The 24,719-nt window shown below is 40.8% G+C and overlaps 1 protein-coding gene across 4 annotated transcripts in view; it reads left to right on the forward strand.

The window, feature by feature from the left end:
• The first annotated feature begins 152 nt into the window (after positions 1 to 152).
• Positions 153 to 24,719, forward strand: part of abca12 (ATP-binding cassette, sub-family A (ABC1), member 12) — a 65,238-nt gene continuing 40,671 nt past the window's right edge. The window contains exons 1-24 of one of the 4 annotated variants that reach the window (XM_074659602.1): positions 1,366 to 1,429; positions 1,865 to 2,172; positions 2,288 to 2,400; positions 2,610 to 2,677; positions 3,114 to 3,421; positions 4,793 to 4,905; positions 5,133 to 5,200; positions 5,568 to 5,875; positions 5,972 to 6,084; positions 6,256 to 6,320; positions 6,499 to 6,647; positions 6,811 to 6,935; positions 7,815 to 7,957; positions 10,997 to 11,164; positions 11,390 to 11,607; positions 12,922 to 13,872; positions 14,046 to 14,152; positions 15,322 to 15,428; positions 16,640 to 16,839; positions 17,240 to 17,316; positions 18,406 to 18,536; positions 20,408 to 20,578; positions 23,439 to 23,603; positions 23,887 to 24,079. In XM_074659602.1, coding sequence (XP_074515703.1) covers positions 1,367 to 1,429; positions 1,865 to 2,172; positions 2,288 to 2,400; positions 2,610 to 2,677; positions 3,114 to 3,421; positions 4,793 to 4,905; positions 5,133 to 5,200; positions 5,568 to 5,875; positions 5,972 to 6,084; positions 6,256 to 6,320; positions 6,499 to 6,647; positions 6,811 to 6,935; positions 7,815 to 7,957; positions 10,997 to 11,164; positions 11,390 to 11,607; positions 12,922 to 13,872; positions 14,046 to 14,152; positions 15,322 to 15,428; positions 16,640 to 16,839; positions 17,240 to 17,316; positions 18,406 to 18,536; positions 20,408 to 20,578; positions 23,439 to 23,603; positions 23,887 to 24,079 — 4,432 coding nt within the window. In that variant the 5' untranslated portion in view covers position 1,366. Of the gene's footprint in view, positions 211 to 1,365; positions 1,430 to 1,864; positions 2,173 to 2,287; positions 2,401 to 2,609; positions 2,678 to 3,113; positions 3,422 to 3,862; positions 3,927 to 4,369; positions 4,678 to 4,792; positions 4,906 to 5,132; positions 5,201 to 5,567; positions 5,876 to 5,971; positions 6,085 to 6,255; positions 6,321 to 6,498; positions 6,648 to 6,810; positions 6,936 to 7,814; positions 7,958 to 10,996; positions 11,165 to 11,389; positions 11,608 to 12,921; positions 13,873 to 14,045; positions 14,153 to 15,321; positions 15,429 to 16,639; positions 16,840 to 17,239; positions 17,317 to 18,405; positions 18,537 to 20,407; positions 20,579 to 23,438; positions 23,604 to 23,886; positions 24,080 to 24,719 lie in introns of those variants that run through there. The other 3 variants (XM_074659603.1, XM_074659606.1, XM_074659605.1) reach the window with 3 other exon arrangements.

Here is a 24,719-nt window from a genome sequence, read left to right on the forward strand (position 1 = left end):
TTCATTATACAAGCGTTGACGCCAGACAGCCTGAGAGCTGTGGATCAAAGTAGCACAATGTTTTTGTTGTCTGTAAGAAGAAGATTATGTTTGACGTTGACATCGAGGTCCACTTTGTGAACAATATCTCTTGTGATTTCAGGCAACATGAGTCTCTGGACAATGTTTGAGAGTGCATCGGTAGAAAATTTGCCCATGATTTTTGGCCAGGTAAGTTTTAAAACACTGTCACATGAGAAGTTTATTATGTTTGTTTGTTTGGTCTCCTTTCAATTAGGTTTAGTGTGAATTCATTTGAAAGGTCTGCAAGTTAAACATTACATTACTTTACTTGAAAAATAAAATGCTGATAACACATCTCAAGGACATTTCTTTTGCTACTGAAACTATTGGCCAACATCCAGTTGCAAACCACACACGTCTACAAAAACACAAACAAAACAAAACAACATGATCTTATCATTTATCAGTCATGTGTACTGAACTCAATATTCTCATAATATTTCATGGATCAAAGGGCACATGAACCACAACACCTGTAGTTGAGGTTTTTGCATTGAATCACATAAAATCTGTGTGAAAAATGTAACCCATTTTTCCGCCTAATTTCTTACAGAGCGTCCACTTCATAGCCGCCATCGTCCAAAGTGCTATTCAGACCCTGACCGGAGCCACAGGCCCCCTGCCGCCCTCTGTCCAGCAGGACATCCTGGAAATTGTGCAGGACTCACTGAAGCTCATTCAACCAGAAATGAGTTTTGCCTCATCACGTAACATCTCCCTCCTCATCCTCATGAGGGCTGAGAGCATTATCAAACAGACACTACCAGAAATCGCTGAATACCTGCTTCCTGCACTTGAAGTAGCAACCCAGTATTTTGAGAGTATCTCCGCAGCCAGTGGACCAAACATCTGGAATCAGTTGTGAGTGATGCTGCTATTTTTCTCCCATTGGATCAAATGAAACATGCTTGAAAATAACACCCATTTTGATGAGACATGTTCAGATGTGAAATATTGATGTGCTTTATTTCTTCAGGATCCTGGATGAGATGAAAACAATCCAGAGCCTCCTTCCTCCAAACAGCTCAGCCCAGGCCTACGTCTGCGCCCTCATTAACATCACAGACTTTATCTTGGAGTCTGGACAAGGCAAGTCAGCTTCTCTGTGTCACTGTAGGTGGACAAGTTGTTGAATCGTGATGAACTCTGATGGAGTGGAGGTCGCATTGTGCACTTCATTATTCAAGCGTTGATGCCACACAGCTTGAGAGCTGTGGATCAAAGTAGCACAATGTTTTTGTTTTATTTGACGTTGACATCGAGGTCCACATTGTGAATAATATTTCTTTTGATTTCAGGCAACATGAGTCTCTGGGCAATGTTTGAGAGTGCATCGGTAGAAAATCTGCCCATGATTTTTGGCCAGGTAAGGCTTAAAACACTGTCACACTATGAGAAGTTTATTGTGTTTGTTTGTTTTATCTCCTTTCAATTAAGTTTAACATCAATTAATTTTGTGGAAAATCAAACATTTGAAAGTCTGCAAGTTAAACATGATATTACATTAAATATAAAATGCTGATAAAACATCTCAATGCCATCTCTGTTGCTACTGAAACTATCAGTTCCAAAGCACACACGTCTACAAAAATGCAATATCATTTATCATCATGGACAGACAAACAAAACAAAACAACATGTTCTTATCATATCAGTCATGTGTCCTGAACTCATTGTTTTCATAATATTTCATGGATCAAAGGGCACATGAACCACAACATCTGTAGTTGAGGTTTTTGCATTAAATCACGTAAAATCTGTGTGAAAAATGTAACCCATTTTTCCGCCTAATTTTTTACAGAGCGTCCACTTCTTACCCGCCATCGTCCAAAGTGCTATTCAGACCCTGACCGGAGCCACAGGCCCCCTGCCGCCCTCTGTCCAGCAGGACATCCTGGAAATTGTGCAGGACTCACTGAAGCTCATTCAACCAAACATGAGTTTTGCCTCATCACGTAACATCTCCCTCCTCATCCTCATGAGGGCTGAGAGCATTATCAAACAGACACTACCAGAAATCGCTGAATACCTGCTTCCTGCACTTGAAGTAGCAACCCAGTATTTTGAGAGTATCTCCGCAGCCAGTGGACCAAACATCTGGAATCAGTTGTGAGTGATGCTGCTATTTTTCTCCCATTGGATCAAATGAAACATGCTTGAAAATAACACCCATTTTGATGAGACATGTTCAGATGTGAAATATTGATGTGCTTTATTTCTTCAGGATCCTGGATGAGATGAAAACAATCCAGAGCCTCCTTCCTCCAAACAGCTCAGCCCAGGCCTACGTCTGCGCCCTCATTAACATCACACACTTTATCTTGGAGTCTGGACAAGGCAAGTCAGCTTCTCTGTGTCACTGTAGGTGGACAAGTTGTTGAATCGTGATGAACTCTGATGGAGTGGAGGTCGCATTGTGCACTTCATTATTCAAGCGTTGATGCCACACAGCTTGAGAGCTGTGGATCAAAGTAGCACAATGTTTTTGTTTTATTTGACGTTGACATCGAGGTCCACATTGTGAATAATATTTCTTTTGATTTCAGGTAACATGAGTCTCTGGGCAATGTTTGAGAGTGCATCGGTAGAAAATCTGCCCATGATTTTTGGCCAGGTAAGGCTTAAAACACTGTCACACTATGAGAAGTGTATTGTGTTTGTTTGTTTTATCTCCTTTCAATTAAGTTTAACATCAATTAATTTTGTGGAAAATCAAACATTTGAAAGTCTGCAAGTTAAACATGATATTACATTAAATATAAAATGCTGATAAAACATCTCAATGCCATCTCTGTTGCTACTGAAACTATCAGTTCCAAAGCACACACGTCTACAAAAATGCAATATCATTTATCATCATGGACAGACAAAACAAAACAAAACAACATGATCTTATCATATCAGTCATGTGTCCTGAACTCATTGTTTTCATAATATTTCATGGATCAAAGGGCACATGAACCACAACATCTGTAGTTGAGGTTTTTGCATTAAATCACGTAAAATCTGTGTGAAAAATGTAACCCATTTTTCCGCCTAATTTTTTACAGAGCGTCCACTTCTTACCCGCCATCGTCCAAAGTGCTATTCAGACCCTGACCGGAGCCACAGGCCCCCTGCCGCCCTCTGTCCAGCAGGACATCCTGGAAATTGTGCAGGACTCACTGAAGCTCATTCAACCAAACATGAGTTTTGCCTCATCACGTAACATCTCCCTCCTCATCCTCATGAGGGCTGAGAGCATTATCAAACAGACACTACCAGAAATCGCTGAATACCTGCTTCCTGCACTCGAAGTAGCAACCCAGTATTTTGAGAGTATCTCCGCAGCCAGTGGACCAAACATCTGGAATCAGTTGTGAGTGATGCTGCTATTTTTCTCCCATTGGATCAAATGAAACATGCTTGAAAATAACACCCATTTTGATGAGACATGTTCAGATGTGAAATATTGATGTGCTTTATTTCTTCAGGATCCTGGATGAGATGAAAACAATCCAGAGCCTCCTTCCTCCAAACAGCTCAGCCCAGGCCTACGTCTGCGCCCTCATTAACATCACACACTTTATCTTGGAGTCTGGACAAGGCAAGTCAGCTTCTCTGTGTCACTGTAGGTGGACAAGTTGTTGAATCGTGATGAACTCTGATGGAGTGGAGGTCACATTGTGCACTTCATTATTCAAGCGTTGACGCCAGACAGCCTGAGAGCTGTGGATCAAAGTAGCACAATGTTTTTGTTTTGTTTGACACAGGTATTGAGGTCCACATTGTGAATAGTATTTCTTGTGATTTCAGGCAACATGAGTCTCTGGGCAATGTTTGAGAGTGCATCGGTAGAAAATCTGCCCATGATTTTTGGCCAGGTAAGTTTTAAAACACTGTCACATGCTACTATAAGAAGTTCATTATGTTTGTTTGTTTTATCTCCTTTCAATTAAGTTCATCATGAATTCATTTTGTGGAAAATCAAACATTTGAAAGGTCTGCAAGTTAAACATGATATTACATTAAATATAAAATGCTGGTAAAACATCTCAATGCCATCTCTGTTGCTACTGAAACTATCAGTTCCAAAGCACACACGTCTACAAAAATGCAATATCATTTATCATCATGGACAGACAAACAAAACAAAACAACATGATCTTATCATTTATCAGTCACGTGTCCTGAACTCATTGTTTTCCTAATATTTCATGGACCAAAGGGCACATGAACGACAACACCTGTAGTTTAGGGTTTTGCATTGAATCACATAAAATCTATGTGAAAAATGTAACCCATTTTTCCCCCTCATTTTTTACAGAGCGTCCACTTCTTATCCGCCATCGTCCAAAGTGCTATTCAGACCCTGACTGGAGCCACAGGCCCCCTGCCGCTCTCTGTACAGCAGGACATCATGGAAATTGTGCAGGACTCACTGAAGCTCATTCAACCAGACATAGGTTTTGCCTCATCACGTAACATCTCCCTCCTCATCCTCAAGAGGGCTGAGAGCATTATCAAACAGACACTACCAGAAATTGCTGAATACCTGCTTCCTGCACTCGAAGTAGCAACCCAGTATTTTGAGAGTATCTCTGCAGCCAGTGGACCAAACATCTGGAATCAGCTGTGAGTGATGCTGCTATTTTCCTCCCATTGGATCAGATGAAACATGCTTGAAAATAACACCCATTTTGATGAGACATGTTCAGATGTGAAATATTGATGTGCTTTATTTCTTCAGGATCCTGGATGAGATGAAAACAATCCAGAGCCTCCTGCCTCCAAACAGCTCAGCCCAGGCCTACGTCTGCGCCCTCATTAACATCACACACTTTATCTTGGAGTCTGGCCAAGGCAAGTCAGCTTCTCTGTGTCACTGTAGGTGGACAAGTTGTTGAATCGTGATGAACTCTGATGGAGTGGAGGTCGCATTGTGCACTTCATTATTCAAGCGTTGATGCCACACAGCCTGAGAGCTGTGGATCAAAGTAGCACAATGTTTTTGTTGTCTGTAAGAAGAAGATTATGTTTGACGTTGACATCGAGGTCCACTTTGTGAACAATATCTCTTGTGATTTCAGGTAACATGAGTCTCTGGGCAAGTTTTGAGAATGCATCGGTAGAAAATTTGCCCATGATTTTTGGCCAGGTAAGGCTTAAAACACTGTCACATGCTACTATAAGAAGTTCATTATGTTTGTTTGTTTTGTCTCCTTTCAATTAAGTTCATCATGAATTCATTTTGTGGAAAATCAAACATTTGAAATGTCTGCAAGTTAAACATGATATTACATTAAATATAAAATGCTGATAAAACATCTCAATGCCATCTCTGTTGCTACTGTAACTATCAGTTCCAAAGCACACACGACACACGTGTCCTGAACTCATTGTTTTCATAATATTTCATGGATCAAAGGGCACATGAACCACAACACCTGTAGTTGAAGGTTTTGCATTGAATCACATAAAATCTGTGTGAAAAAAGTAAACCTTTTGCTCCCATATTTGTACAGAACGTCCACTTCTTAGCCGCCATCGTCCAAAGTGCTATTCAGACCCTGACCGGAGCCACAGGCCCCCTGCCGCTCTCTGTACAGCAGGACATCATGGACATTGTGCAGGACTCACTGAAGCTCATTCAACCAGGCATCAGTTTTGCCTCATCGCGTAACATCTCCCTCCTCATCCTCATGAGGGCTGAGAGCATTATCAAACAGACACTACCAGAAATCGCTGAATACCTGCTTCCTGCACTCGAAATACCAACCATGTATTTTGAGAGTATCTCCGCAGCCAGTGGACCAAACATCTGGTATCAGTTGTGAGTGATGCTGCATTGGATCAAATGCTTGAAAATAACACCCATTTTGATGAGACAGGTTCAGATGTGAAATATTGATGTGCTTTGTTTCTTCAGGATCCTGGGTGAGATGACCGCAGACCAGAGCTTCCTTCCTCCAAACAGCCCAGCCCAGGCCTTCGTCTCCGTCCTCATTAACATCACTCACTTTATCTTGGAGTCTGGCCAAGGCAAGTCAGCTTCTCTGTGTCACTGTAGGTGGACAAGTTTGTGAATCGTGATGAACTCTGATGGAGCGGAGGTCGCATTGTGCACTTCTTCGCTCCTAATTTCACACAGCAGATTATGTTTGACATTGAAATCGAGGTCCACTTTGTGAACAAAATCTCTTGTGATTTCAGGCAACATGAGTCTCTGGGCAAGTTCTGAGAGTTCACCAGGAAATGTGCCCATGATTTTTGACCAGGTAAGGCTCAAAACACTGTCACATGCATCATTTATCAGTTATGTATCCTGAACTCAATGTGATCATAATATTTCATCAATCGAAAGGGCACATGAACCACAACTCCTGTAGTTGAGGTTTTGCATTGAATCATATAAAATCAGTTTAACCCTTTTCCCCTCTACTTTTTTGTTGTCAGATCGGCAAACTCTTGAGCAGTCTTTGGGCACTCATCATGGGAGACCCGGGCTCACCTGTAAGTCCACCATCGCTGGGGGTTTTTGCTCATCTTGCTCCAGTCCTGGAGCAGCTGTTGACTGGGAAGGCAAACCAACATACGTGGGACAAGTAAGTTTAACTACCACTCGTAATGGAAACAGACCAAACAAGTATTGATGTTGATTAAACAGTGGGTTAATATTGAATTGCACTATGTCAGTACGAGATGATAAAAACTGCTGTTCAGTTGCTTCTGATTGCCCTAAACCAAATGCCATGTGTGTTGTTACAGACTTGAAAAGATACTAGAGGCCCTACTGTCAACCCTCAAAGGAACAGAGCAATGGGACCCATCTGTTATCCCACTGTTGGAGAAAATCATAGGAAGCACCGTGAACAACATTCAAGGACAGAACGGTGAGGACAACAAGACTCATTGACTGAAGGAAAAATTGTTTCCTATGTTCAGCACCTGTAAAATATTACAGCCCTATCTCCTAAAAATTACTTTCCCATACAGCTAAACTGCATTCTCAGTTACGTTTGGAAGGAAACGTATTTTGTCGTGAATTACGTTTGTCTTTGACATATCACAGACACGTTTATAATAATAGTACGGACAGCTGCAGCAAGTGACGTAGTACAACGAGCAATACGGAGTGCAAGAGTCGTAGTATATTGAGTGACCGTTAATGAAAGTTACGTGGCATAAAAACGTTATTGAATGTTACACGGTATAAAAACGATTATAACAGGTGAGAAAATCCACTATGGGTGGGTGAAGTGGTGGTGGATGTGTCCAACAAACACAGGATTTTTCCCCAGGAGACCGCTGTTTGTGTCTCATGTGCAACTTAGTCATTTTAAGCTAAAATATGATGTCAATTTACTAAACCTAACCCAGTAGTTTTGTTGCCTGAAGCTAACTGAGTTAGTGTTGTTGTGTTTTTTGTTATGTTTCAATTTACAACATTAACCACGTGGTTAAAACTGCGACCGTAATCCGGGAGAAAATATGTTTTTCCCCTCGAAACGTAATTGAGAATGCAGTTTGGTTGTATGGGAACGTAACTTTGTGGTAGACTGGGTTGAATATTAAACGCAGACGTCACCTTTAGACTTAGTTTGGTAATGCCTAGCAAAGCACACCTTGACACACCTTAAACATACCTTAAACAGCTGTTCAAAAGTCTCCCCCTGTGCACCATTTCATAACCAGTTTTCTTATCTATACCTAGCTTTTTTTGTAAAGCCATTCATATTGGTTAAACCATCTCTGTCTTTTCTTTCTCCCAGCGTTGATACTCAGCCTTCAGACGCCCCTGTTGACCCTGATCAGAGAAATCGCGCAGTCTGTGAACGGCAGTCATTTTAACTTGCCTGACGTCTCGGAAGAAATGCAGCATGCCATTGAACGCACGCTGAAGGCAGCTGAGCAGGTTAGACTGCTACTGTTCTCCTTGGTCTCTCTTCACAGGCATTTGCTGACGCTTTTTTTTTGTGGACATGTTTGCGTGTGTGAGAGAGTGACGTGGGAGGTGAGCTAACTGTATCAGTGCATAAATCTTCATGCATTATTGCATCTAACAATACCGATCTCTCATCTTGGTGCCCCACCTAATTCATCGATAGTTTTCAAAGACTTATGTAAGAGAATAGTGTGGGGAATGTGTTTTTCTTTGGAATCTGTCTGTTCCACATACCTGCATACATTTGCATGTCTGTTTACCCTTTCTACAGGCTTTTCACAGACAACATCCACATACCAGGAATAACATGAGGGTTAGCACTTTGAATGACATTATCAGAACGCAGCTGTCAACTGAATGTCGGCTGGGATTTGTTACTTAAGTTATTTATGCGTCTTTCAAAGGTTAAAGGAACAGTGTGTAGCATTTAGGGGGATCTATTGGCAGAAATGGAATATAATATTAATATTAGTATGTTTTCTTTAGTGTATAACCACCTGAAAATAAGGATCGGTGCATTTTCATTAGCTTAGAATGAGCCGTTTATATCTACATAGGGAGCGGGTCTTGTCTACACCGAGCCGGCCACCATGTTTCTACAGTAGCCCAGAACGGACAAACCACTTTGTTAACTTTTCTGCTTGGGCCGGAGTCGATAACTTTACTCGCTCAGGAGTTAACCCCCGCCGTCACTCCATTCAGCCGCCGGGAAACAAGACACGGGAAACCTCTGTTGGTCTTGAGGAGCTGCAGCTTTTATTTCTGCACAAACTGCAACTTCCACTCCACATTTACTTGATACTCTCAAAGCAAAATTAACTCTTCTGCTCCACTGGCTCACTTGTTCGCTCACACACATTCGCCGACGCTCTCTCTCTCTCTCTCTTGCTTCACCACTCACTTCCCACGTACACACACACACTCTACGCACTGACTGTTAATCTCCAAATGACCTACGCTACTCTTACAACAGCTCTAGATAGGGCCATTCACGTTTTCACATCAGCCTGCGTAGTTCTTCTACACGCTTGGCACATGCAATCTGCAACCTCACCGCTAGATGCCGCCAGATGTTACACACCTTTCCTTTAAGAATATACCTCAGTCAGCGGTAAGAAGTCAACAATAAGAAATGCTGCTTTTGGTGACACTGATAGAAGACCTTCTGATATAAAAGAGAAAAAAAAAAAAAAAAGCAAAATCAATTTAGGTGCTTGTATGATTTTGTCACATATGCTTCCCCAAACTAGAGCCTCAGCCATACATTGGCAAGCTGGTATTATCTGCCAATATTTACAGTATCAGTATGTATGTTAGCATGCACAAATAACCCAAAACACACACATGTCTATAAGCCAGTTATGAGTGCATTGAACTGCAGTAACCTTTATCATCACAGACAGACAGACAAAACATGATGTTATCACTTAACAAAGTCATGTGTTCAGTAGGCTACGCAATGTTCTTATCATTTTTCTTGGATCAAATGGCGCATGAAACACAACCTTTGTAGTTGATGTTTTGTATTGGATCACATGAAATCGGTATGTATCACAGATACATCAGTAGCAATGTCTTTGATGGCATCCAAAAAAAGATGACAGAATATTAAAAGGTTTCTCTAATGTAATATTGGAAACACTTTTCAATGCAGTATGATAAAATGTAATACTACAACTAAACATTGCTTCAAACATTACTATAAAGTTAAATCATCACCTCTTAAACAGTTTCAGCAAAAATAATAAGCTTGATGAATATAGGGTTTACTGCAGGGCTGTTGTATTGGATCACATTCGATCATGCATTTGTACCTACTAGACTGGTAACTTTGGTGTGTTTTATTTAAAGGAATAGTTCGACATCTTGGAAAATAGACTTATTAATTTCTTTGTTGATAGTTAGATGCAGTGGTGGAGAGTATTCAGAAGTAAAAGTACTAATACAACACTGTAAAATGACTCTGTTACAAGTAAAAGTCCTACATTTAATGTGTGACTTAAGTAAAAGTATGTAAGTATAATCAGGAAAATGTACTTAAAGTATAAAAAGTAAAAGTACTCAATGCAGAAAAAATGTCACCTGTGCCTGTAATAATATTTTATAGGATATTAGATTATTATCACTCATGCAGTCATGTAAAAAAACTTTTATTTTACTGTTGTAGTTGGTTGAGGGTGGAGCTCGGCAAACAATGACCCAGAGCTCATCATTTGTTTTGCATGCAAACATCTTAATTTGTAAAGTAACTAAAGCTGTCAGATAAATATAGTGAGTAAAAAGTGCATTATTTCCCTCTGAGATGTAGTGGAGTAGTAAGTAAAGTCAAGTACCTCAAATTTGTACTTAAGTACAGTACCTGAGTAGATGTACTTAGTTAAATTCCACCACTGGTTAGATGAGAAGATTGATACCGCTGGCGCCAGCTTCTTAACTGCACAGACACCGATCTTCTCATCTCTCTGCAACAAAGCATAAAGGCGTATTTGCCAAAATGTCAAACTGTTACTTTTATTTTTATTATTAATGCTCACTTAATTTACTTCTGTCTGCCGTCATGGTTATTGTTTAACTGTATCATCCGGCCTCAGTAAATATTTGATTAGATTATGATGAAAGATAGTATGGTGTAGCAGAGCACTATTAAAGTGTCTTGTGTATACCTTAGAGGGAATCTTGTTACCATCTATCAGAGATATCTGACATGGCAGAAACCCTAGAGCTGACCCAGTGTCTGTGCAGATACATTGTTTATGCATATACAGTATGTGTGGGTGTGTACTGGTACGTCAGTCTGTGAGAAGCGATGATACCTGTGTGAGACTTCTGCCCTTTTCTCTGCTTCTCTTTAAACTGCATGAACAGAGAGATTATGAGATTTCCCTGGTGCTTTTGCCTTTTGTCTCACCGTTATTTTGTTCTATTTCCATCTCTGTCTCGCAAAGTGAACTGGTTTTCTCTGAACAATACATATGAAACATGATGAGACGTTGACATTTTTCCCTCTAGGCTAATGGTACGTTGGGGTGCGATGAAGTTCTCAAGGCATGGGAGCCGGTGAGAGAGGCGGCGGGGCTAAGCCAAGCCACCGTGTACATGTGGTGCAACATCAGCCTGCAGCCTGTTTTGAAGGCCTACGCTGCATCCCAGGCTGTATACACCCATATGAACATGAGTGTGAGTAGATGCACCCTAAATTGAATAGGAAATTGCAAACAAACACATTTGATAGAAGGATACTACATTCTGAATTTGCTTCACAGACCAGACTGAAATGTATTTAAAAAATGTACCATTTATTCAAGTACAATTAACAGTTTCACCACTTGGTGGCATTGTGGACACACAGAGAAAGCTGCCTCATTGCTAACAGTCCATCTCTACTGTGTGTTTTCTCTACAGCAGATGGTTGGGGGACCAATGAATGTGAGCGCCACATCTGCCGGGATTGTCAAGGCTGTACAGTCTTTCTACCAAGCCAACATTAACAGCTCACTTGTGACAGAGCGGGTCATTTCGGCCATCCTCAGCCAGCTCTCTCAGCTCGCAGGCCGGCCTCTGAGCCACGAAGCACAGCTTTACTTGTACAAGCAGCTTCAAGACATGCAGTTGCAAAACAGGTAACTATTTACAGCCACAACAACATTATGTCATTGCTAACAGGATGTGCCCTTTATTGCGGTCGTGATTTATTGTGCTTAACAGGAAAACCCAACATAAAACACTTAATCTGGTATCCCAGATCCATGTAATTATGAAGTGATTATGGATGAGACATCACATCAAATTAATCTTGTAGACTCTCAAAACCTGCATGTGAAAAAAACTAGGGCTGTCAATCGATTAAAATAGTTAATCATGATTAATCGCATGATTGTCCATAGTTAATTGCGGTTAATTGCAAATTAGTCACATTATTTATCCGTTCAAAATGTACCTTAAAGGGAGATTTGTCAAGTATTTAATACTCTTATCAACATGGGAGTGGGTAAATATGCTTGCTTTATGCAAATGTATGTATATATTCATTATTGGAAATCAATTAACAACACAAAACATTGACACATACTGTCCAGAAACCCTCAAAGGTACTGCATTTAGCATAAAAAATATGCTCAAATCATAACATGGCAAACTCAAACCCAACAGGCAACAACAGCTGTCAGTGTGTCAGTGTGCTGACTTGACTATAACTTGCCCCAAACTGCATGTGATTATCATAAATAATATTATCATATTCAACAATATTGTATCTGACTGTAGAAATGTCCATTAAATTCTGTCAAGAGTCAGTTGCACCTCTACACAGACTCTCTTATACATGAACTCACCTTTCCATTTGCTGTTACAACATTATCCACAATGCACCAGTCAGGCCAATTTGATTCATACCTAATTACACGAGGAACTGGAGTGACCACATTTGCATTCGACTTGATTCATTTAATGCGATTCTGCCTGAAAACAGGCAGGCCTGCACAGATAGCAGCTTAACCATGATTCAGCTAGCTGAGACATCCTTTTAAAATTGATTTCCCTTTATACGCCGGCTGCAATAATGAGCTGGGCATGGCGATAAGGATCACATTCTGCATATCGCAGGGAATCCATCAGGTCTGACTACATGAGTTATAGATCATTGATCACAGTGGAGAGACTCCACAGTCTATTATCAAGGATGAAATGGGAAAACTATGTGAATAAGTATAAAGAAAGATGATGAGGAAATATTACTTCTGGTAAAAAATGAGAAATTTGAGTTTTATGGAATCAGTGTGTTCAGGACTGAATCAGAAACATTGCATTCAAGGAGTAGGTGAGAATTAGTCCATAGAAGTGCTTTAGGCCTTAAAATCAATTCATATTGACATTTGTTTACATGACACTGTATCTATAGAATGACCTTGACATTCATTGAATTTCCTCTCTCTCAGTTTGTCTTCCTTCAAAATGCTCACAGATGAGCTGGTAAGCGTGGCCCCGTTCATCCAGCCTTACGTTGAAGCTGTAGAGAGAGCACTGAGGCACATCCTGGGCAACTACCATCTCCTTCAAAACAGCAGCTCATCCCAGGACCTCTTCAGAGAAGCAGCGATGATCTTCCTGTCCGCCGCAAACATCACGGCGGACGACATCTTCCCCATGATGTGGGGAGATTTGTCTGGACTCAATGCGGCATCTCTCCCCGACATGCTGAGGCAAGCTGTCAGACTGGTGATTGACATGGAGATATTTGGGGATGCGCCTATGGTTTACCGAACCCTGGAGCAATTTCTGGCATCCAACGACTCGAGCGTGATCGCGCAGAAGTTGACCGCGATGTGTGCGTGGTTGACCTCCACTCAAGCATCTGGACTGGATCTGCTGACTCAGGCTCTGCCCAAAATCTACGACATCCTCAGGCCTCTCTTGTCTGTTCTGACCCAGATGGGTATGGACACGCCAGCGAACACGGAGACGTTTGAAGACCTAGCTGGAAACATACTTGCGATGCTGAGGCAGTTGGTGAGCACCAGTGGCCTCATGACCCCCATGTCCTACCATCCCAGTATGTACCAGCAGCATAACGGTTACGGTAACCATACGGGGAGGGTCCGAAACAGACGCGAGTCTCCGTTGATGATGATGGCAAGGGAACCAATGGACGACTTCATAGACCTGTTCCAAATCGACTACCCTGCCATGTTCAGAGCCGTCTCCGTCCCTGTTACCACGGCAGAAATTACAGAGACAGTCCAGATGGTCTTCGCCAACCCTGATCTGAGCGTTGTGATAAAGGGATCTACAAGAGGCATACCGGGGGACTCGAGTGCCTTTCGGGAAAAGACAATCGATGCTGGTCTTGGGCTGCTCTCCTTCTTCACTCTCCCTGCGGCTGTTCAGATGTAAGTCTTATTTCCACCTTCTCAAATATGTCTCAGTATCTCACTTCAGATATAAATTTGCCCCAGCATCTAAAAGCAACTACTTTGAATCTCATCTTTTCACCTAGTTTTTCAACATTATGTTGCTCTGTTGGCCCCTGTTTCCTAAACAGCCTTTGTTTAATCTTCCTCAGGTCATCAATGGATCTCCTGGCTAATGCTGCCAATGTGCTTCCCGCCGGTTTTCCATTCTCCTCGGCGCTTAAAAATATCACCAGAGCGCTCGCCGGAGAATCTCAAGGTAACTTAACAGTTCAGATCTACCGTCTCTCTCTGACTCGGTCTGGACAGTGAGAGGCTTCTTTGACCAAGGGCGGCTTTATAATGAGAAATGTGCACTCGTTAGTTAAATGGAGAGTCCCAAAAATTAATGATGCTTTTAGTTTCTCCAAATTAATTTTATCTATTGACTCTTTCGTGGATTGATTCCCTCCCACTCATGCTTAATTGTTGCTCACACTGATGCTGCAGCTTGTGTTTACCTACCTGCTGTGACAATATGTATGTATAAGCACAGTCTGCCAGCCTGTGCCATTAAAAAGTCACACAGCATGGAGGAGTGCCACCCCTTTACTCTTGACCTTCATCGCTATTACGGGACCACAGGAAGACCATAAAACGTTTTGTTAACGCCGTTGTTATTGTATACATGATTATAGCGCGGCATAATTCATTGTGGAGATATGAGGAATAAGGCTTCACATCAGCTTAGCTTGAGCTCCCAAAGAGCCCAAGGCCATATGGCCCTTCTCCAGCAGAAAGCCACTCAGCACCTTTTTAAATCTCATTAGCAAAGTAGAATTCAATCACTTATCCTGTCCGCCCGCGCTAAACGTCTCCCCTCGCACTCACACAAGTGGACATCTATGACCTCCTTTTAATTGGCGTCTGTGCTTGTGTGATAATGTTTTTAGTGCATAGAATTACTTTGTAAGCAGCTTCACTTCTCCGCAACGCCACTCCTATCCTTCACACACACACACACACACATACATACACTGTTGTAATTGCAAAGGCCTCTAGGTGTTGAGCACCCTGAGATTAAACATCACCATTGTCTAATTTTGGCCTAATTAAATATTCTGTCATCACATCTCGCTGCCCGAGGTGGCGCCTTTCTTTGGGCTTGTTAGATGTGTTTTAATGCACGACAGCAGCTAGTACTGCCTGCCCTTCTGGCCCCATCAGTCCCCGCACAGGGCTGCACTTTAAGCACATCATTTGCTGCTCGCTGGCTGACGACGCTGCCCCGTAATGGTGCGAGTCGTAATGAAACCCAGCGGGATGTCATGTTATTCTGTCACCTTACAGACCCCTTTCCCGTCCCAACTTCCTGTCTAACTCTAATAACCTCTCTCTTGCCTTCTTTTTCTCCCCCCCCTCTGGTTCACTCTCTGCCTCCCTTCACAGGGAACCTGATGCTCATGGCAGAGACCTTCCAAAAAGCAGCTGAGCTCTTCCAGATCAGCCCGATGGACCCACGTTTCGCAGAGCAGCTCGGCCACCTGAGATCTAAGGTCTCTGCATTAACCCTGACACTTTCACACATGCAACATTCATTAAAATAGGGAAAAACAGTACTTCAGAATGTCCGAAAAACGAACTACTGTCATTAAGTGTTTTAGAAGTACTCGGAATCAAGATGATTTTGAGAACTTTTACAATATGACACTAATGTTATCAGAGTTTAGACCCACTCCAATGCTGTTTGTGTCTATGATAAAAGTGTCCCTGCAGTATTGTTTGGGTGTTCATGCTGTGTTGTAGTTGTGACACTGTGTTGTTTGAAAGTGGTCAAATTTGAGCAAAATATAGCTGCAACATGGACATAAATAGGCAACAAAAACAACAACACCACTGATTGGACTTTGATTACAATTTGAAACAACATGGGTTTTTGCAGGTTGACATTGATGTGTTTTTTGATTAAATGCTAAAAGATATTATTTGTTGCCAGTGCCAGAAAAAACAATCATAAATCACAAGTATTCAATATTTTGCTCAGGAAAAGCCTGAAAGACAGAATCATCACCAGTAAAACTTCTCAGAAAATCTAGGGCTGTCAATCAATTAAAATATTTAATTGTGTTTAATTGCGTGATTGTCCATATCCATTTTGTATCTGTTCAAAATGCACCTTAAAGGGAGATTTGTCAAGTATTTAATACTCTTATCAACATGGGAGTGGACAAAATATGCTTTCTTTATGCAAATGTATGTATATATTTATTATTAGAAATCAATTAACAACACAAAACAATGACAAATATGGTCCAGAAACCCTCACAGGTACTGCATTTAGCATAAAAAATATGCTCAAATCATAACATGGTAAACTGCAGCCCAACAGGCAACAACAGCCGTCGGTGTGTCAGTGTGCTGACTTGACTATGATGTGCCGCAAACTGCATGCTGCCGCTACAACCTAAAAATCGCAAGTTGCGTTAATGCGTTAAAGAATTTAGTGGCGTTAAAACAAATTTGCGTTATGCGTTATTATCACATAACCTTTGACAGCCCTAAGAAAAACACAATCAAATTCTTCAGTTGGATTCTTTGAGTCACAGTGAGACAGATCTGTTACAGACTCTAACCTTAAAGTCCTAAAATGAACCATTTAGTAAAATATTCAACAGTATGTCCAAACCAACCAATCTTTGTTGCACATGTTTGATCTTGAGATTTGGCCAGAAACTTGCTTGGTGCTTACGTGACTGATTTATTGTAGGTGTGCACCTTGGAGAAAACGCAGTCCGTGCGTCAGCTGATGTTGGCCCTCTCCATCGAGCCCGGTCAGCTGTGTCACACTGTTCTACCCAGCCTGCAGATCTTGACTGAGAGTCTGACGATGAACACGACCGCTCTGACCGACGCCATCTTCCAGGCCTTCATTGGAGACCCTCAAACCTACAATGTCCAGTCAAACTGGTACAGCATTGTCTTCTTTTCACAGCAATAAGCAGCACTTTGTACAGATAATGCCGCTCTCACCATCGTCTAGCTCTTTACCTCTTTCATCCCTTTTGTTTAATTTACTAAATAATATCACAGAGTGGTCCGGGCTGTTGTACTTTACAGAACTCACCTCCCAGGATTTGAGAGTATTGAAGTCTGTGAAATAGTTACTCTTGCTGCCGTTTGGGGCCAATAGGCAAAGTTTCCTTGTGTTGGTTTAACTGAATTTCCACCTCAGCCCATTTAGCCTGCAGGACGCCCTGCAGCATTTTATGTGATTGAATTAAAGGCAAAGTTTCCTCTTATGACATATTTGTTTTTGTATTTCTTGATTTAAGTGCATTTATTTCTTTGTGTTTGTGTGTGTTTACAGGTCCTCTGTGTTGACTCGAGGTTTGGGCTTCAACACCAGCAGCCTGAGCTCTTTCAACATTAACATCACCTCCCCAGGTGAGACATTTCTCAATACCACAACAGTTGCTGTATTTCACATTCCTGCACCACTACCACACTGTTTTATAGTAGACCTACCAGATATTCCCCTCGTTTCTGCTTCTTTTCCCCCCACCACACAGATTGTACTTCTCACTGATGGCTGGCTAATTATGAATAAGAGAAAGGATGGACACATATTAGAGAAGAAGAGATTATATTGAAAACGACATACAGATTATCTTTGAAAAAGAAAAAAAAAAAAAAGTTAATTATAACCTAAAAAGGAAGTTTTGAAATGTCCAAAATTCAGATTTAGGGCTGTGGTCACTTTTTGTATTAAAAGGTGCCTGATGTGATATCAGTAACAAAAAGCAGATCAAATACCTTGTTTCCATAGCAACAGGCTGCTAATTTCTGCTCATCTGTCACCCATGTTGTGTCTGATGCCACCACTTTGCTCGTTGCTGTATTATCGAACCATAATAACTATCTACGGCGGCCAATTTTTCCGCTGTCACTTTATGATTGGCTGGCTGAGAAAACAGTTAATGTCAGCGCGGTCCTCTCTGCCAAAACAGCAGGCAGGTGTTGCTCTTTTCAAAGAGCCTTTTATTTTTTTAGAAAACAGGTATTGGCAATTGGCAATGAAAAAAGAAAGCTACATCTGAACACATGTTCATATTGGACAATTTTGGACTTACCCGATCGGGATTGTTACTACTAAAATACTGCAGAGGCTTTTTTGTCAATTTCCTGATGGTAAGAGTCATATTATGATCAGACAAACCAGTTAGTAGTTTGTATGTTTTTGTTATCCGATCTGGTTTATTGGCAGCTGTTCCACCTATTCTATATCAGGGAATGCAATCGAGATACAGTGCTACTTTAGGGAATAATTCACAAGACACCTAGTTGAAGAATTCAGTGGAAAATGCAACTGACAGCAAAAACAATTCTGTTTTTGCTGTCAGCAGAATTTCCACCATTATAGAAGTGAAACTAGATCTACTGGTTCAATATAGAGAAAGAAAAACAATACACTGCATCAGTGTCATATTATAAAATAGACTTTTCAACTTGCTCTCATATCACTCTGTTTCCCAGGAGCGGTGACGGTCGGTGAGATGCTGAGGAATAAAGCAGCCTTCGTTGAGGATGTTCAGAAACACATGAATTTTGATACGGCTGCTCTCCACCTCCTGATGGAAACCACGCTACCAAACAACAACTTAGAGGTGAGCTAAGGACATCCTCAGTGTGTATCCACATACAGAATATAGTGTGGAACAAGGTCCTTATTGTATTCTCGTGAACAGACACACTTCTATACCCTCAAATCATACTTCCCTTTATTAACTAGCATGTTATGTGGACTTGCATCATTGTATTGTTTTTTCATTAGGCCTCTGTGGCCTATATACTATATACTGTATATATATAACCTATATACTTTGCCTAAGGCTGGTGCTACGTGGTGCAATATACAGTAAATGTAACTTCACTGTCATTGGAGGATAACCCTGTAACATTCAATTATGGCAAGTTCGTAAAGCCAGCTGGTTTATTTAATACTGTATCAATCAGGCAGACATGACTTTGTGGAATAAGGGGCTGTTCACATGACACGTTTTTTGCGCCCTCCAATCTGTTGTTGTAAATGTAGACGTGTGGCAAATGCGAAAAGGACACTGTTGCGGAGGGCAAGCGTTCCCAAGTGCCTGTTTTTCAGCGCGTGATGACCGAATAGAAATAGTTCAACTTTTGGAGCTGCAGCGTGCACCGCATGTCATGTGACGAGGAACAACCAATCAGCCAGCAGATATCTTTTCTTTCTTCCCTAAATATTAGTCAACAGTAAATATATGGAGGAGTACTTAATCATTTTAGTGCAGGACTACCCAGAGGTTTTTTTTCTGTCTCAGGGACTACTTTACTTTCTTCACCCTTTCCGTCCAGATGTCACAACATCCGGTAGAAAGGTCACCCTAACTGACAGACAAATCGAGCAGTAAAGCTACTGTGAGGGATCGACGTTGCTGGAAATCCATTTATCTTTTATTTGACTTTGTTTAGTTTAGTCAGTGAGGCTTTTACTGCTAAATTACTGCAGCTTCATCTTCATCATCATTGTAATCGCAACACACAGGATTTGGTTGCTTAGTGACGGCAGGCGCAACAGTAGCGCAACCTTCAAAGCACCTTGGATAAAAGGATGAAAGCATTGTCAACGTTTTTTCACACGAGGCATGTGAAAGGCTGTTCTCTTAAAGTCTTTGCTAGCACACCGCAAATGATGTTGCAAAAAGTGGGCAGAAAATCATTTAAAAAGAGTTTATCAGCTGGTTGTTAACACATTACTGTCTGCACACTACACCGGTAAAAAAGGTAAAAACGCTAGATGTGGTTGTGCTGTAGCTGACCTATGTGACTCATACACATCTCTTGAATTGGAACAAACACATTTCCATAATTGACAACTTGAAAACAGTCTGGATGACACTACAACACCAGTGTGTGTCTGTTAGCACCCGGTGAAATGTAAGGAAATAAAGTAGTTTTTATCAACTTTTATTGTATACGAAAGTTCAAACAGACGTCAGTAAAACATGACAACATTAGTTCGTTACAATACATCTGGGAACATGACTGCCACAAAAATGTTTACTTGAGCCAGTTGAAGGCACGCCACCATGGTACACATGGTGCACGTGTGTGCACATGATCAGGATGGTACCACCTCCGCCTCGCTTTGAGCCAGGAAAAACCTGCATTTGTCTTTTCACCGTTTTACTATTCCAAACCTTCACCATTGACTCTGCATGTATGCTTGATTGTACACTTTTCTTGCCAAGCATTCAGAGCAGCAGGATTGACTTGTCTCCTAACATACTACATGTTGTTCTCACTAAATAGAGGAGAAATCAAACCTGCCTGGTTCCAAAATGCCACACTAGCTCAGGGATTTACCATTAAAGCCTCAGGTGAACAGTTTGAAAGTAGGAATCTGGTATCAGCTGATGTAAATGCATTATTAGTGAATGGATCACGTTTATTCCTTTACCAGGTAGGCTTATGTTTCCATACTCTCTTCATGCTTTTGAAACAGATCCTGTCCTGGTTGATCAACCTACGCCATTGCAGCTCCGCAGCGGCCTTGAATATGGAAGAGACCGATGTGGTCATCTTAAACACCTTCTGCTCCTTGTCTGTTGGACAGTGGTACAGCTTCTCGCTGCTGATGGCTCGCCATCTCAACATGGAGAAACTCATCTACAGAGTAAGGCTGAATTCAGATTGAGTCTTTGTATACTTTCTTCAAGAGGAATTCCTTTTTTTTCTTTATTTGTGAAAATACCAGACAATTTGAGAATGTGGTGAATGCACGTTATTCTGTGATGGCTGAATGACCAAAGGAATAGTTTCTGTTGGGCAGTCGCAAAACATGTTTGATACACAGTAGTGTGTTTTGCTTGAGGAACATGTAAGAAAGAGAGAAATGCTTTTGTACAAGAACATGTTTGTTCATTCGACAAAGCTCTGCCTCCCTCAAACACATTTAAAAAAAAGTATTTCATATCTGATGTTTTTTTTTCATTTGATCTAAGAGTCCGTCCCAAAAACTAATCTAGTTGCCTAGATACAGTTATTTCAAAATGTGTACAAGCAGGTTTCTGTAATAGGCTTGTTTTCTATTTGAAATGCAACATGTGCTTTGTTCATTGTTTCATTTTCATCCTGGGTTTTGTTTAATATTTTGTCCTAATTTAGGTTTTTGACATGCCTTGTCAAAAATATTCAAATGCACTTGGAAACTGTTTGGAAAAGGGTCAGGCACTTTCAAAAAATACTTAGCAGGTGATTAGATGAACCATCTGTCAGTCAAACTCTTGCCAAAGCCAGTCGGGAGAAGAGTGAAAACATCTTCAGTTCTGATATAACTGATGCTATTTCAGCATCTACGCTTACCTTGTTGTTTAGAACGAACAGTCGCCTCTCCATGTCCTTCCTGAAACTGTTTGGCTCATACTCAGGATATAAATTGTGAACACACAAAAGTTTGATAATTTCTTATAACTTTACATCAAATGCTGATTTGCGAAGCAGATTTGACCTCAAATGGGCTATTAAATATCTGGGGGTTTGGATCCCAAAAAACATCTCCAGAATATATGAAATTAATCATGGTCCTGTTGCTAAGACAATTAAAGCAGACCTGGATAGATGGCATGTATTGCCACTAGACATGTCAAACTGAATTGAAACTATAAAAATGAATGTAGTCCCCCAGTTTCTGTACTTTATTCCAGTCACTTCCTGTTGAAGTTCCCCCTAAAGATTTCAGTGAATGGAAAAGGATGATCTTAAAATTTGTGTGGAGCCTCCAGATTAAATATAAGACTCTACAGTTATCTAAAGATAAGGATGGACTCTGCCTTCCATGGACTATTTCACTGCCGCCCAGCTAAAATGATATGCTGTTGCAATCCGGACTGTTCAACCAAATGGAAAGACTTACCAGCAAAATACCGGCACAATCTTTATTATGTAATTACCAACATCATGATTCTTATCTGGATGAAGCAAACCAGTGGATCGAGGTGGCTCTTTAAGGGTATGGTTTAAGACCTGCAAATGGTTTCATCTTGTGAAGAAAATATTGAAATGGATGGCATGCGATCCAGAGTTTAAACCTTCCGGTCTATTATGTGATTTAGGAAGTGGGCACATAATGGTGTAACAGCTTACTGCGCTATAACTAATGGTAGTGGCTTTGAGTCTTTTAGCCACCATTCAAATGCTCATAATCAGATATCTCCAGGTCAGAGATTACTTTAGTCAGGGACGCTGGATGTCAGTCAGAGTTGGTGTGCTGAGAGAAAGTCAGTCTATATAATGATGATGAAGTAAATGCTGCATGACATTCATGTTTTTTGTTTTAATTTGAATGCCCAGGATCATTTATATTTAATAATTATTATAGTTATTATTAGCTGGGGGTCTGGGGGATCCTCCCCAAAGAAAATTATAAGGTTTTTGGCCTAAAACTATGCAATTTACATCATTTTGGACCATTCTTATTGCTGTAGATAACGCCCAAAAAGCTTAAAAACAAAACTTGCTATAATAATTAATTGTATTATTTACACACATCACATCCTTCATCTGAACATTTAATTCTTCTGGCAGTGTTTGCCATGTAAAATCATATAGATGAAACATATTTTATCACATATTTTATATTTTAATAACATATATATTTTTAATTTCCATTGCAGTTAAACACTAGGCCTCCAACAGTATTTCAACAACAGCAACATTTCCCGCGTTCATGACTTTAGTAAAGAAATCAAACAGAGGAGAGTACCTAACTTGAATAATTTATTTGCATTAGACGCATATAAGACTAAAGACAACAAACCTCTTGTATCACGAATATATAATAGATTACAAAACTCCAAAGTTCAACTCAAAAGTTACTGGTCAAACAGAAATAAGAGAGGGAATCGGGCCTGGAGATATCTGAGGATGACTGGAACGATATTTGGGAGGGTCCGGCACGGACTACCAACTTCAGATCCTGGCGAGACTTCTGCTGGAAGAACATTATACAACATTTTGTGACTCCAAAATTGAAATGTATGCAGGATGAATGTTGGAGGCAGTGTGGTAAACCAGTGGCAGGCCACTTTCATATATTTTCGGGCTGCTCTTTAACCCAAGATTGCCAAAGAAATAAGGAACATTTTTAGAATAGATGTTGATTACCCTTTTGTCGGCCCAGAATAAATATCTTTAGGAAGTACTTTTAGTTGCAAGCAAGAAAGCCATCGAACAGAAGTGGCTGCAGGCAAACCCGCCATCAAAGGACAACTGGATCACAGTTGTCAACAAAACACACTGTATGGAGAAATTGACCCTTCCTTAAGACTACGATTTGATCAATATATAAAATACTGTAAAAATGGACTACATACTCTAAGGGATGTAACCTACTGTGTGGCTAGTTGAAAAACCCTGCTCTCTACCAATGTGTGGCTCCTACAAACCCATGTTCTTTTCTTTTCTTTTTCTTGAACATGAAAACAAAGTTTCAAAAACTATAGAAACATGTTTGAATGCTGGTCCCTGTCTTTCAGATGGTTTTGTCCGAGGAACTGCAGAGCCTGGTGAGAGTTATGCTCCAGATGGCTGAGGTTTTAACCAACATGATGGACACGATTCTTCCTGCCGTTGGTCAGCTTCAAACCTTAATGCGCTCCATGAATGACATCAACCTGATGGCCGATCCTGAATTTAGAGACGTATGTAGTCTTTGCTGCTGTACAATTCTTTACCCACAATGCATTTGTGTGTGTGTGTCTAACGAATGCAGTTTCAGTGCTCAAAAATATTCCTGTGACCATATTGCATACACAAAACTGGTGCAGGCAACATCAAATTGTTTTGCTGAGGCTTGTTTTAACTGTTTTTTGAGGGCCTCCAGTTTTGTATTCCCACTTGCATGAAAAATATTCAATTTTGAATACATGAAAATCAATAGTTAAGTATTAGGTATTATAAGTATCAATCTCTATTTTCTTCCAGATGGTGAGAGGACGAAGGGAAACGCTCTCTAGCCAAGCTACATTTGTCACCCTCTCTCGAGCGTTGTGCAGTAAAGGTATCATGGCTCTGCTGGGAATCTCCAAACTCCCCGCCACGCCGGAGTCAAACTCCTTCTCCGACCCCCGCCAGAGGGAGGAGATGATCGAGAGGTTCAAGATTCCACAAGATGCCAGTATGTTCGGAGAAGGACAGATTTGTGGCTTTTGCAAACTGAATTTTATAGTTAGTGCAGTCGCCATTCTTAACTGTATGGTATTCAGTGTTTTTCATGGGATTCCTTTGCTATCAAAAGCATTCATTCGTGTCTTATTACAAGATAGACACAATCAAAAATAAGTAACGTGTGCTGTATGCACATCAGGGAGATGAAAAGAGACATTTTCTAGCACTCTGAGCCTAAATCACAAAACTGGCAGTAACAGAATAGAGTACATCACCCCCCTATTTGCCCTATATTGAGTTTGGATATGGGTGGATGCATCTCTAATCACAAAAAGTGGAACTTCAAAACTCAAAAGTGACACAGATATTCTAGCTAGTAGTCACCACCTTCACTCCCACAAGACTCACTTCACAGTTCATAAATGAATAAGGATGAAAGGATAAAGCTGGTGATATTCAGTTTTTTCTTATCATCAGCAAATCACATTAAAAGACCAAAACTAACACATTAATCGATCATACAATCCAGAATGGTTGGAACTATATGTTTGTGGCCATGTTTATACTCATTGCGCGTCACCGGAGTCTTCCACAGGCTGCTAGCTTGACGGCTTTGAGCACTAACAATAGCCATGTTCATTGTTTACGTG

This window comes from Sebastes fasciatus, chromosome 14, assembly GCF_043250625.1.
Source record: "Sebastes fasciatus isolate fSebFas1 chromosome 14, fSebFas1.pri, whole genome shotgun sequence".
Taxonomy (NCBI): Eukaryota; Metazoa; Chordata; class Actinopteri; order Perciformes; family Sebastidae; genus Sebastes; species Sebastes fasciatus.